Source organism: Psammomys obesus, unplaced genomic scaffold, assembly GCF_907164565.1.
Source record: "Psammomys obesus unplaced genomic scaffold, mPsaObe1.curated_primary_1811, whole genome shotgun sequence".
NCBI lineage: Eukaryota > Metazoa > Chordata > Mammalia > Rodentia > Muridae > Psammomys > Psammomys obesus.
In genome coordinates, this window is record NW_026596152.1 from 8,288,171 (window position 1) to 8,301,789 (window position 13,619).

A 13,619-nucleotide genomic window follows, 5' to 3' on the forward strand; every position below is an offset into this window, starting at 1 on the left:
CCCCCCCCCCCCCCCCCCCCCCCCCCCGCCTCAGGCTCTCCCGAGCCTGTCACCTCTGAGGCAGACCGCACACCCAGCGGAAAACGGGCGAGTTTCCCGTTAGTCTGAGGCTTTCTCGGAGGTGTCGCGTTCCTCTGCGAACTGTCTCTCACCTTGAGTTAGGCGAACGCAAGTGGGGGAAGATAGCTAGACCCTAATCTAATAATACGACGTGGTGCAAGTTTAAGCCTCAACGTTTTTTTTTTTTTTAGGACTGCTCTTTCTCAAGTAGGGTCACAGGAGGTTTTAGAATCTAAAGAATTTGAGAAGGCACATTGGGGATGGAAGTTAAAAAAAAAAAAAAGCTTTAGTTGTTCTGATTGATGCCGGAGGGCCTATTAAAAGGGGACTGTCGTCTGTTGTTCATTCATTATGAAATAACTTTAAAAATTAAAACAATGTAGTCCATCCAGGATAACTTTTCATTGAATGCTATCACTTCCCAAGTTTATATACACATTTCTCCATAACTCCTATGTGGTTGTAAACTTTTTTTCAACTGATGCTAGATGGTCTTTGTATTTACTTTTTAATGGCTATTGTGTCATTTATAAAACAATTTTTTTTTAGCTTGAGATTTGGGATATTTATCATGTTTCTCCAGTCCTACATGTACATTAATTTGCTTAAAATATATTTACACTTAACCAGCTTTTATTGTTGTTGAGTCGTTTCTGTGTTATAATTTTCAGGCATAACACTGTTTTTCCTTTTCAGAAAACGGATTGGGAAGTAGCTATTAAAAGTATTAATAAAAAGAACTTGTCAAAATCACAAATTCTGCTTGGAAAGGAAATAAAAATCTTAAAGGTATGCTATTTTAGAATACTGTTACACTCTGGGTTAAAAGGTACCCTAAGTTAAAAGAGCATGACTTCCTGGAGATGGGTGTGGGTACTGGGGACTGAACTTGAGTCCTGCAAGAGTCAAGTACCCATAGCCATTGAGCCGCTGCCTCTGCCTCTGCAGCCTTCTTTGAAGCTATTTTTAAGAAGAGATGTTTGGGGCTCTTGACCAAACAGAGGGATTTTGTGAAGACTGATTTTTGACTAACTGAATTAAGTAATTTAATTAAATCATAATTCTTATGATTTCTTCTAGTTATCGTGCTGTTGTTTGAATGCTCTGCAGGTGCAATTGGTATATCATTCTCTTCTGTTGACATCCTTTATCCTTAGGCCCTTATGTGTTTTGGGAGGTGCAAGAGAACTTGTCTTTCTTTTTCTCCTTATAAATAGAAGAAAATTATTTTTATCTATCTATCTATCTGGTTAGTTAGTTAGTTAGTTAATTAGTTTTTTCAAGACAGGGTTTATCTGTGTATTCTGGGGTTGCCCCGGCTGTCCTGGAGCTCACGCTGAAGTCAGGCTGGCCTCCAACACACAGAGATTGGCCTGTCTCTGCCTCAGGAGTGCTGGGATTAAAGGAATGTGCCATCATCGCCAAAGTGGAAGTTAACTTTTTAATAGTTATTTACTTTTGATATGTTTATTTTATTGCTTTATGTGTATAAGTATTTTTACCTGCGTGTATGTATGTATGTATCATACCCACTCTGTATGTGCCTGGTGCCCAGGGCAACCAGATGTTTGTTGGATCCCCTTGGACTGGAGTTACAGACAGCTGTGAGCTGCCACGTTGGTTCTGGTAATTGAAGCGGGGTCCTCCATAAGAGAAGCACCTTAACTGCTGAGCCAGATCTCCAGCTCCAGGAGAAAGTTACTTTTTAGATCAGCTTACATCCTGTAGCATCATCAAAGTAAGATGCTTTCAGGGGGAGAAAATAAAAGAGTCCATAGTCAGATAAATTTGGTAAACTTCGTTTACTGAATATTTGTATAGTTACAAACATTTGGCTCACTAAAGAAAGGGAAGTTTTCTACTGGATTTGGTCTATTTAACCCATGTACTTATTTGATCACAGAAACTTCATTCAGCATTTGCTTTCCTCAAAAATGTTCTGTGGAGGATTTTTGGTAATAATTTCAGTTCTTAGGAGGGGAGAAATGGTGCAGCAGTTAAGACCACAAAAAGAGGGGGCTGGAGAGATGGCTCAGTGGTTAAGAGCACTGCCTGCTCTTCCAAAGGATCCAGGTTCAATTCTCAGCACCCACATGGCAGCTCACAACTGTCTGTAACACCAATCCCCAATTCCAAGGGATCTGACATCTTCACACCAATGCACATAAAATAAAATTAAATAAGTTATTTAAAAAAAGACCACAAAAAGATTCTCTAAGCTATGAATTATGTTTCATGCAGAAAATGCTTTTTAAAAGCACTTTGGGATTTTATGTCTTTATTACTATATGAAACATTAAAAATTGGAGACTAAATAGACAGTCTGCATCCACATTAATTATGACATTTGTTTGGCAAACGAAATAATCTCATTAGAAGTCTAAGAAATGAACAGTGATGGGACTGGAGAAGTACCTGCCTTTTCAAGAAGTCCTCGTTCAATTCCTAGCACCCACATGGCAGTTCACAGCTAGCTGTACCTAACTGCAGACCCGGGGCGTTGACACCCCCTTCTGACCTCTGCTCTCACACTGAGCACAGACAGACAAGCAGGCAAGAATACGCATACACGTAAACAGATAAGACAAAACGTTAAAAAAAAAAAAAAAAAACTGGTGGTAAAAAATACTTAGGTGTCAGATGAGACCCATTTATTTTCTTCTATAGTGGATTAACTTGTTCTAAGCTGTTAGTAAAGGTGCCATATGCTACAAGTAGTATATGTGCATATAGAAATGAGTTTTATTTGCATAGTAGAATATATTAAAATCATCAGACTACACAATAATATTGAAATTTTTTCTTTCCAGGAACTCCAGCATGAAAACATTGTGGCGCTCTATGATGTCCAGGTACTTTAGTTTGGGTTTTTGTTATTTTGGTGTTTTTTTTTTTTTTAACAATTTTTTAAAAAAGTTTATTTCCTGTGAAGTTAAGTGAATTTTAATGGAAATTTAAAATTTCCTTAATTCATGTTGAAAAGACATACAACTTGAATTATATTAAAATGTTTTAAATGTTTTTAAATGTTTTTAAACTTTATTAATAAAGAGGTGATCTTTATTTTTATGTGTATGAGTGCTTTGTTGTCACATATACTAGAAGAGGTCATCAGATCCCATTACAGGTGGTTGTAAGCCAAAATGTGGGAATTGAACTTAGGACTTCTGGAAGAACAAATAATGCTCTTAACCACTGAGCCATCTTTCCAGCCCTGTTTCTTTTATTTTTAAAATTACATTTATTTGTAATAGACAGATGGCTCAGTGGTTAAGAGCACTGGCTGCTCTTGCAGAGGGCCCAGGTTTGGTTCCCAGCATCCACATAGAGACTCACAACTGTCTGTAACTCCAGTCCCAAAGGATCCATTGCCTTCTTTTAGCCTCCCTGGACACCCAGCATGCACATGGCACACAGACATTAATGCAGGCAAAACACCCATACACCTAAAAATAAAGAAATATGTTTATAAAATGGCATTTATTTATTTCATGTGTCTATATGTGTATATTGTATTTGTGTGTTGATGAATGCATACCATGACGTACCTGTGAAAGGCAGAGGGTCCAGGGAATCAGACTATCTTTTAAGTTTACTGGTAGTGCCTTTACCCTAAGAGCTATCTTGCCAGCTCCAGGAATTTTTTAAAATGACATAGAACTAAAATAAATAAATAATAAGTTGCATGAGTAAATGTATTCATATTTGGGAATGTGCTGTTGGGTATTGCTTTAGGTTAACTTGTGGTTTACATCAGATCTAGCGTTTCTTTAGTAGGTAGAAAGACTGTTGTGCTCTACGTAAAACTTAGTTTAAAACTTTCTTATGAAAGCAGCGTGGTAAATCATAGAAGTAGAAGGAAATAAAATTAATAAAAAGCACATTTACCATGGAGTGTGTGTGTGAGTGAGTGAGTGGTTGTGTGATGGGCAGCACGGCATATGCTAGATCTGTGTTTTGTTTAGATAGGAAATCTGGATTCTAAGGTCATTTTTTGTTTGCTTTTTTTTTTTTTTTTTTTGAGGCAAAGTCTAAAGTCATTTAAGGCAAACTGTAGTCAGAATCATTCCGGAAATCTTTTCAAGAGATCTACTTTGGAGAAAAGTGTATTTTCTGATGAAGTAATTGGCTTGCATTTAGAGGGCGTCTGCTACTTTTTTAAACGTCCTTGTTTAAGTGCTGGAGTCCTGGTGGCTGTGTTCAGTGTGAGGAGGATGCAGGAGGGACTGGTACACATGCTCATCACATCACAAGAGACTTATCTCCCCTATGTTTGAGGTTTGCCTTTACACAAATGACAGTGACGTATCCCCTCTGAAAATTTCTTTGACTTCGGGGTTTGGAATGTCCAGCTCAAATACCGTGAACAATGATACAGAGTTTGATTATAGACTATGATTGCGCTCCAAGAAAAAGCCTGCAATGTACGCTCCCATGCACAGACAGTATGAATGTTGGCTTGATTAGATGTCAGTCACCCCCTCCTTTGCGAAATCCAAACCCTTTCTAGAAAGGGTAAAACAAATTCTCAAGTCAGAACCAAATTCCATGTCACCATCCCTCGCTGAAATGTGCATTCTCCTCAGCTGTTTGTGTCACCTGTACCCTGTGGATAGAGGGTGCTGGGTGGTGCAGGTCAGTACCTAGTACAAAAAATGTTAAATGTTAGGGAGTCCTCACTTACCGTTCTTAGAGCAGTTAGAAAACCCTGGCAACCGTGAGCAGATTTTGCTTTCAGAATTTTTATTTAGATGTCTTTTCTCTCAGAATGAAAAACATTTTTTAGTACAGGTTTTGATTGTGGAATGAGCTATCACTAGAAGAAATATAAACAAAGCGCAAGCTATCAATCTTTGAATTCAAGGTGGCTGCATGAAAATGGTTTTGTTCTCCTAGAACTACAGTATAAAATAAACTTGTTTATTTTGAGCAGTAGGACATCCCTCACGACACACATGCTTGACAAATCTCATTAGAAGAAAAATACCTAAGGTTAAAGAAATTATCTCATAAATCATTAGTAAATGGGTCATCTTGTTATAGTTGCCCTTTGTTTTTTTTTTTTTTTCTGACTTTCCCATTGCTGCTTCTGGTGTGTTTGTTGCTAATCTCATTGTTGTTAGTATTCTCTTGAGCCGGTTACGGAAATGTACAGAGTATAGTGGTAAGGGGAAGCAAAGAAGCTGTTCTTGCTTCCAGTGGAAGATGTTACGATTAGTGTGGAAGATGACATTAAGCAAATAGTTACTAATTGTAGGCAGGCCAAAGGCTACATGTGATGAACTGTTGTAGAGCTCTGGAGGGAACTATATGAGGATATCAGGGTGGGGCTGGGGAAGGCTCTCTGAAGAAATGATTTGACAGATGGGTGAGAAGGCTAGACTAGGAGTTGGTGAGAGAATAGCAAGTAAGCACCCCGAGGAGCTTCCTTGTGAAGGCCACAGAAAGGAAGAATGATTGAGCTATTGAGCTTGAGGACCAAGGAGAAGGCTTTTCATGATCAGAATACAGGAACGGGAACTGGTGGTGCTGGACAGGTTAAATGGATATGTTTACTTTATGTGCACAAATGTTTTACCGGCATGTATGTTTCTGCACCGTGTGCATGCCTAGTGAATTGTGGAGGCTAGAAGAGGGCTCATGTAGGCATACCAAGCACGTATTTTGTGAATGATGTACACTCCCATATCAGAGTTGATATTATTCAGTTCAGTCGTTAAAATTGTAGAATTGCCTTAGGTTTTTCAGAATCTTACTGTTAATTCTCTAGTTCTCTGGTAGGCATAATGTGGACCATGTAAAGTCATTTTCTGACTAGAACAGGTCACTCCCATTCTGTGATGTGTCTCTTGTTTTTCATGGACCACCTTCTTTTTGAATTTTGGATCTTGTTGTGGTTAATTGCTGCGTTTGAAGTATTAGAGCATTTCAACACTGGCTTATGTTAAGCCATAGAGCCAGTTCAAAATTAGCATTTCAGTTTTTTAAAAATCGAATAAAAATTGTCATATACTTAGTCTCTGAATTATTAATACAGCAGACTTGAAGCTGTATAAGTGTGACACTTTGTAAAAAATATTCAAATTATTTCCTTAAATCTTTAAACATATCTTGTTTGTTTGTTTGTTTGTTTGTTTTTTGAGACAGGGTTTCTCTGTGTGGCCCTGGCTATCCTGGAACTCATTCTGTAGACTGGGCTGGCCTTGACCTTAGAGATCCACCTACTTCTGCCTCCTGAGTCTTTATACATATCTTTGTGTGATAAAATAAGACATCTTAATTTTGACATAATATAAGGTCATATAATAAGACATTTCATTTACTGATAATGTGATTGTTCTAAACAAACAAACAAACAAACAAACAAACAAACAACTCCCCCCAAACCAGAGTTTGATGCTGTTGTTAGGAAAGAGGATAGGCCAATTTGCTACCCAACTCAAACTTTTCAGAGTGGGAGTGCTTTCCTGAGGACCGAATAAAGTCTTCGTTTTCACAGATGGTGCATGTACCATGCTTTTTGTTGGTGCTTGCAGACAGGGCCTTGCTACATTGATGAAGCCTTGAGCGTATGTTCTCCCATGTCTCTGCCACTGTGCCTGAACTTCTTGTTGACTGCCTGAGTGTCGGCAGAATTTGATTTGGCTGTGCAGAACAGATGCTTAAAACACTGTGTAGAGAAGTTCAGAGCTGGGGGTATAGCATAGAGGTGCTTGCCCACAGTGTCCACAGCCCTGGCTTCCATCCCCAGCAGAGCAATGAGATTAAAAACAAAAGAGTCCTCTTGCCTGAGAATTTTGATTTCGCTTTCTGAAGCATTTTGTGAGTTTATTAGCTTAATAATCAGTAAGTATTTGATTAACTCACTATTTTTAAACTTAGTGTTTAGTTTTTTATGATATTTGTGTTCATTTTCTAGGAATTACCCAACTCTGTCTATCTGGTGATGGAGGTAGGTATTCTACCAGTATTGACAATAAGTATTAATAAAGTTGATTGAATGATTTTTATTCTACTTCATAAAAAATTAGATGATATTTTACAAATGACTTTTATTTTGTTTTGTTTTGGTTTTTTGAGACAGGGTTTCCCTGTGTGACCTTGGCTGTCCTGGACTTAACTTTGTAGACCAGGCTGGCCTCAAACTCACAGAGATCCCCCTGCCTCTGCCTCCTTGAGTGCTGGGATTACAGGTGTGTGCTACTGTGCTAGGCTCAATATTATTTTGTTAAATGATTTATTTTTATGTGCATTGGTGTTTTGCCTGTATGTTTGTCTGTCAGACCCCCTGGGACTGGAGTTATAGACAGTTGTGAGCTGCCATGTGGTGCTGGGAATTGAACCTGGGTCTTCTGGAAGAGCTGCCGTGCTGTTAACCACTGAGCCATCTCTCCAGCCCCCCAATAGTCTTACTTTAGTTAATTTTTTTTAAGTTAAATTACATTTTATTGGCTGGGCGTGGTAGCACATGCCTCTAATCCCAACAGAGACAGAGTTAGGTAGATTTCTATGAATTTGAGGCTAGCCTGGTGTATGTAGGAAGAGTTCTAGGATAGCTATGGCTATATAGTAGAGAACTTTTCTCAAAAAAAAAAAAAAAAAAAAAAAAGGAAGAAAAGAGAAAAATTACATTTTTATCTATTCTTATATGTCCATCTGTTGGGGAGGGTACTGGCTAGGTACTGGCGTGGAGAATCAAGGAAGACTTTCTTTTTTCTTTCTTCTCTATTTAGTCTTGGCGGTCCAGGAACTCACTGTATAGACTAGGATAGCCTCGAACTTATAGAGATTCTCCTGACTCTGCTTCCTAAATGTTGGGATTAAAGAGGTGTACCATAGAGTCGTGTGCTACCATCCCAGAGGAAGACTTTCAAGCATTGGTTCTCATGTGGGGCCAAGGGATTCACACTTGGCATGCTTACCTTCTGGGTTACCTCAAGGACCCTCCTTTTTATTTGTTTGTTTGTTTTGGTTTGGTTTTCAAGACAGGGTTTCTCTGTGTAATAGAGCCCTGGCTGTCCTGAACTGGCTTTGTAGACCAGGCTGGCTTCAAATTCACAGAGATCTGACTTCCTCTGCCTTCCTAGTTCGGGGATCAAAGACATGTGCCACCACAACTGGCTTTTTAAAAAAAAAAAAAAAAAAAAACCAAAATGTTTGTTGGGTTTTTTTGTTTTGTTTGTTTTGTTTTGTGACAGGTTTTATGTCCTAGAACTCAAATTATAGACCAGACTGTCCTTGAACTCACAGAGAACTACTTACCTCTCCCCTTTAGGTGCAAAGATTAAAGAAGTATACTACCTTTAAGGCTATAAAATACTTTATTTTAATCACAATAGCAGTATCTTTTGAAGTTAATTACTTTTTCTTTTACTTATCAGTATTGCAATGGTGGCGACCTGGCAGATTATTTGCAAGGTAATTTTATTATTACATTTATGCGTGGGTGTGTGGGTGTGCGTGTGTACATTCACACAACGGCATACATGTGGTCAGAGGAAAATTTGTGGCATAGATTGTCCAATTCTACCATGTGCATTTCAGAATTCAAAGTCAGGCCGTCAGGTTTGGCGGCAGACTCTTCTTTATCTGCTGAACGATCTCACTAACCCTGCAAGGTAAATTTATCACGTATTTGTCAATACTCAGTAAACAGGAGTCTGTTTAATTCTGAGAGGTGTTTCTGAAATGCTGACTGTGTCCTAAATATAAATATGTAGAAACATTCAAATATTTGTGTGTGTTTGTGTGTTTTAACTTGTAGTTATTTTGCTGACCAACTGGATTTTATTTTCTAAACTCATACAAGTATTGACTTCTTTTTCTCTGACAGTGAGGAAGGAGTTTAGGGGAGGGGATTTTCCCAGAAGGAAAGAAACCAAATAGAGTTTCTGTCCTTCAAAAGGCACCGCTGGCTGCCATCACGAACCATTAGTTCCTTTTTTTTTTTTTTTTTTTTTAAATAAAAGCTGGGTGGTGGCAGCAGACCTTTAATCCCAGCACTCAGGAGGCAAAGGTAGGTGGCTCTCAATGAGTTGGAGGCCAGCCTGGGCTACAGAATGAGTTCCGGGGCTACGCAGAGAAACTCTGTCTTAAAAACAAAACAAAACCAAAAAAATTTTAAGAGACATGAAAGTAGAAGGGGGAGTAAGTTGGGAAAAGGAAGAGAGTGGAAAGGTAATATGATCTAAATACATTATGTACATATGCAAAAAGGTCATTATTATGTATAATTAATATATGCTAATAAGAAGCCCAGTGGGTAAAGCTGCCAAGCCTGACAAGCTGAATTCAGTAAACAAGGTTCCACATGGTAAAGGAGAGAATATATTCCCCTGACTTGTCTGCTAAGTGACTACATAAAGCCCACTACATGAATGCATCAGTGTCATTTAAATTTTTATTTTAAATTTAAAATATGCTAATAAAAATTTTGAAAAAAAATCGTCTTCAGGTCAGTGGAGCATGAGAGATGATGGCTCAGTGGTTAAGAGTACTTGCTGCTGTTCCAGAAGAACCATATTTAGTCCCTGCCACCCACATGGCAGCTCACAGCCATCTAACTGCAGTTCAGGAAATCTGATGCCCTCTTATGGCCTCCTAATGCACGAGGCATACACCTGTGCACCTGGTGCATAGACCTGCATGCAAACAAAATACCTATACACAGAAAATTAAATATAAAAAAATCAGTCAAATGATACACTTACATGAACATTTTTATAATTAAAAAAGTAATGTAACAAGGAATTAAAAATAGTGAAATTTCCCCAGGCAGCTGGGGACACATACCTTTGATCCTAGCACTTGGGAAGCAGAGGCAGGCAGATCTCTTGAGTTTGAGGCACATGTGAGTTCCTGGCTAGCCAGGAATATAAAGAAACCCTGTCTCTAAAATGAACAAAAAGAAACAAACAAAACACCAACACACACACAAACACACAAAACCAAAACACTGAAGTTGTTTTGTGGTAGATTTTAGTACTAAATGACACTTGAAATTTAGAACCCCAAATGTATGCACAATTATGTATGCAGAAACACAAGCATATGTACACACCCATAATTATATTCAGAAGGATTCAGCATACCTCTCCAAAGTATTTTATTTTAATAATACTGAGACTAGCATGAAAAATATGCAAAAACAGTGGTAAAATGACTACAGACCTCAGTTGCTATACATGCAAAATGTAGTGACAGTTTGCAAAGGAGAAATAAAATGATTAAAATGTTTAATTTCATTGAGCATCCAGGGGTCACAATTAAAAATAAAAGTTTAAAAAGTTTTATAGTGTAGAATAGTAAAATGGAAAAATGCTGTCCATTTCAATTGTTACAGTGTCACATCAGAAAAATAAGACTGTAGAACAACAGTTCTCAAACTGGGCCAAGACCTTTTTTGGGGTCACATCTCAGATACCCTGCATGTCAGATATTTACATTATGGTTCATAGCAGTAGCAAGATTACAGCTATGAAGTAACAATGAAAATAAGTTTATGGTTTGGGGGTCACTAAAACATGAGGAACTCTACCGAAGGGCCACAGCATTAGCAAAGTTGAAAACAGAACCACTGCTCCAGACATTGATTTGACTCATCCACTAACACAGAGTAACATATATCTTAGTGTTTATAAAAAAGTGTGTATGAAAGAATGTGTTCCAGATTTTTTAAATTTATTTTTACCATAATTGTTTTGTATGATTGGGTTGTTTTACTTGTGTATGTTTGCATACGTGTGTGTGTGTGTGTGTGTGTGTGTGTGTGTGTGTGTGTGTGTGTGGAGTACCTCCATAGGCCAGAAGAGGGTGTTGGATCCCCTGGGATTGGAGTTAGAAGTGGTTCTAATACACCAAGTATGATTTAGGGATCAAACCTGAGTCCTCTAGAATAGTAACCCGTGTGAGTACTCTTTTTTAAAATTAATTAATTTTTATTAATTACAGTTTATTCACTTTGTATCCCAGCTGTGGCCCCCTCCCTCGTCCCTTTCCAATCCCATCTTCACTCCCTCATCTCCTCCCATGCCCCTCCCCAAGTCCACTGATAAAGGACGTCCTCCTCCCCTTCCATCTGACCCTAGCCTATCAGGTCTCATCAGGACTGGTTGCATTGTCTTCCTCTGTGGCCTGGTAAGGCTGCTCCCCTCTCAATGGGAGGAGATCAAAGAGCCAGCCGCTGAGTTCATGTCAGAGACAGTCCCTGTTCCCATTACTAGGGAACACTCCTGAACACTGAGCTGCCATGGGCAACACCTGAGCAGGGGTTCTAGGTTATGTCCATGCATGGTCCTTAGTTGGAGCATCAGTCTCAGAAAACACCCCTGGACCCAGATTTTTTGGTTCTGTTGCTCTTCTTGTGGATCTCCTGTGCCCTCCACGTCTTTGTAGCTCCCCCTTCTTTCCTAAGATTCTCTGCACTCTGCCCAAAGTTTGGCTATGGGTAACTTGCTGGGTAGAGTCTTTCAAAGTCCCTCTATGGTAGGCTCCTGTCCTGTTCCCTGTTTTCTCCCACTTCTGATGTCCATCCTGTTTGCCTTTCTGAATGAGGATTGAGCATCTTACCCAAGGTCCTCCTTCTTGCTTAGCTTCTTTGGGTGTACAGATTTTATTATGTTTATCCTGTATTATATGTCTAATATCCACTTATAAGTGAGTATATACCATGTGTGTCTCTCTGCTTCTGGGCTACCTCACACAGGATGATCTTTTTTTCTAGTTACTACCATTTGTCTGCAAATTTCATGATTTCCTTGTTTTTAATTGCTGAGTAGTGAAAATACTCTTAACTCTGGAGCCATCTTTACAGCCCACAGCCCCCACCCCTAGATTTTTTAAATGTTTTTATTTATTACAATTTATTTACTTTGTATCCCAGTTGTAGCCCCCTCCTTCATCCCCTCCCAATCCCGCCCTCCCTCTTCTCCTTCCATGCCCCTTCCCCCTTCCACTGATAGGGAAGGTCCTCCTCATCTTCCATCTGACCCTAGCCTATCAGGTCTCATCAGGACTGGCTGCATTGTCTTCCTCTGTGGCCTGGTAAGGTTGCCTTCCCCTCAAGGGGAGGTGATCAAAGAGCCAGCCACTGAGTTCATATCAGAGACAGTCCCTGTTCCCATTACTGGGGAACCCACTTGGAGACTGAGCTGCCATGAGCTACTTGTTTTTTATTTTGGCTGTCCTGGAACTCACTGTGTAAATCAAGCTGGCCTTGAAGTCACAGAGATCCACCTACCTCTGCCTCCCAAGTACTGGGATCATATATTTTTTTTTTTTAAAGAGTTTTATGTAGCTAGCCTTGAACTCACTATTAGATGAGACTGGGCTTAAATTCATGATCTTTGTACTTTTCTTTTCCAAGTGCAGGAATTGTAGGTATCTGTTACTATTTCTGGCTAAAGACTTCAAATTCTCATTAGTTTTGAGACAGGGAATGACTGTATCTGTACCAGGGTGGCCTCAATTTCACAGAGATCTCTCTGCTCCCTGAGTGCTGGGACCACACAGGCACTACTTGACTGTTAAGGGTTCGTGATCTAGGAGATCTTACTTTATATGTTTAGAGCACTTTGACATTTTTTACGGTCACCTTCCATCCCAGCACTGGGAGGCAAAGGCAAGTGGTCAGTGAGTCTGAGGGCAGACGACTGGTCTTACAAAGTGAATACCAGGGCAGCCCAGGGTCTGTGGAGAAGACCCTGTCTCAAAAACAAAAAACAAACAAAAGCCAAAAGAGAGGATAAGAACAGCCCTCATAGGAAAAGGATTTAGTAATTTTAAGCCATGGAGTTGACTTTATTCGATGATCTTAAGAACATAATGTTTTTGTTTTTGAGAGGAAAGTTCTGTGTAGCTCTGCCTGCCCTGTAGACTAGGCCGACCTCAAACTGAGAGATCTGCCTGCTTGTGCCTCCCAAGTGCTGGGATCAAAGGTGTTTATCACCATTACTTTAAGAATATAATATCAACAAGTTACTGAAGTATTTTAAACCATAGAGGATCACTTGACATGATATTAAAACTATAGTATTTTGCTTGTTACATATGCTTAAAATTTTAATGTAAAATAACATTAATTAATGTAAAAGTTATAGAATATATTGGTAAGAATTATATGAACAGAAATATGATCTCAGAGGACTTAAATATTTAATATGTTTTTGTGAATGTGTGTCACATATGTGCAGCTGCTCATGGGGGCCAGATGAGAGCACTGGAGAGCACTGGATCCCCCTGGAACTAGAGTTAGAGGTAGCTTTAGGTCAAATGTTGTGGGTGCTGGAAACTAAACTTGATGCTGGAAGCACTCTCAACTGTGAGTTACTCATTTCTCCAGCCCATCATGAAGGATTTAAATCTTTCATGTGGAGTCAAGACATTCAGATCCATTGCTATGGAAAATTTATATTTGCATATTTAACTATATTTGTGTGGACATTATATGGTAGGCCATTCTGAAGTTTCCACTGTTAAGTATATACTTTTGTATTACCACAACTACTTTATAAATCAGTCTCATCAGATTTCTGTAGAAGATGGATCTTCTTTCAGAGTCA

General features: G+C 39.1%; 1 protein-coding gene across 2 annotated transcripts in view; it reads left to right on the plus strand.

The window, feature by feature from the left end:
• The window catches only part of Ulk2 (unc-51 like autophagy activating kinase 2), a 75,797-nt gene that overhangs the window by 665 nt on the left and 61,513 nt on the right, over window positions 1–13,619 (plus strand). For both annotated transcript variants that reach the window (XM_055594085.1, XM_055594086.1), the window contains exons 2-5: window positions 757–849; window positions 2,871–2,912; window positions 6,980–7,012; window positions 8,442–8,478. In XM_055594085.1, the coding sequence (XP_055450060.1) occupies window positions 757–849; window positions 2,871–2,912; window positions 6,980–7,012; window positions 8,442–8,478 (205 nt within the window). The remainder of the gene's footprint in view (window positions 1–756; window positions 850–2,870; window positions 2,913–6,979; window positions 7,013–8,441; window positions 8,479–13,619) is intronic.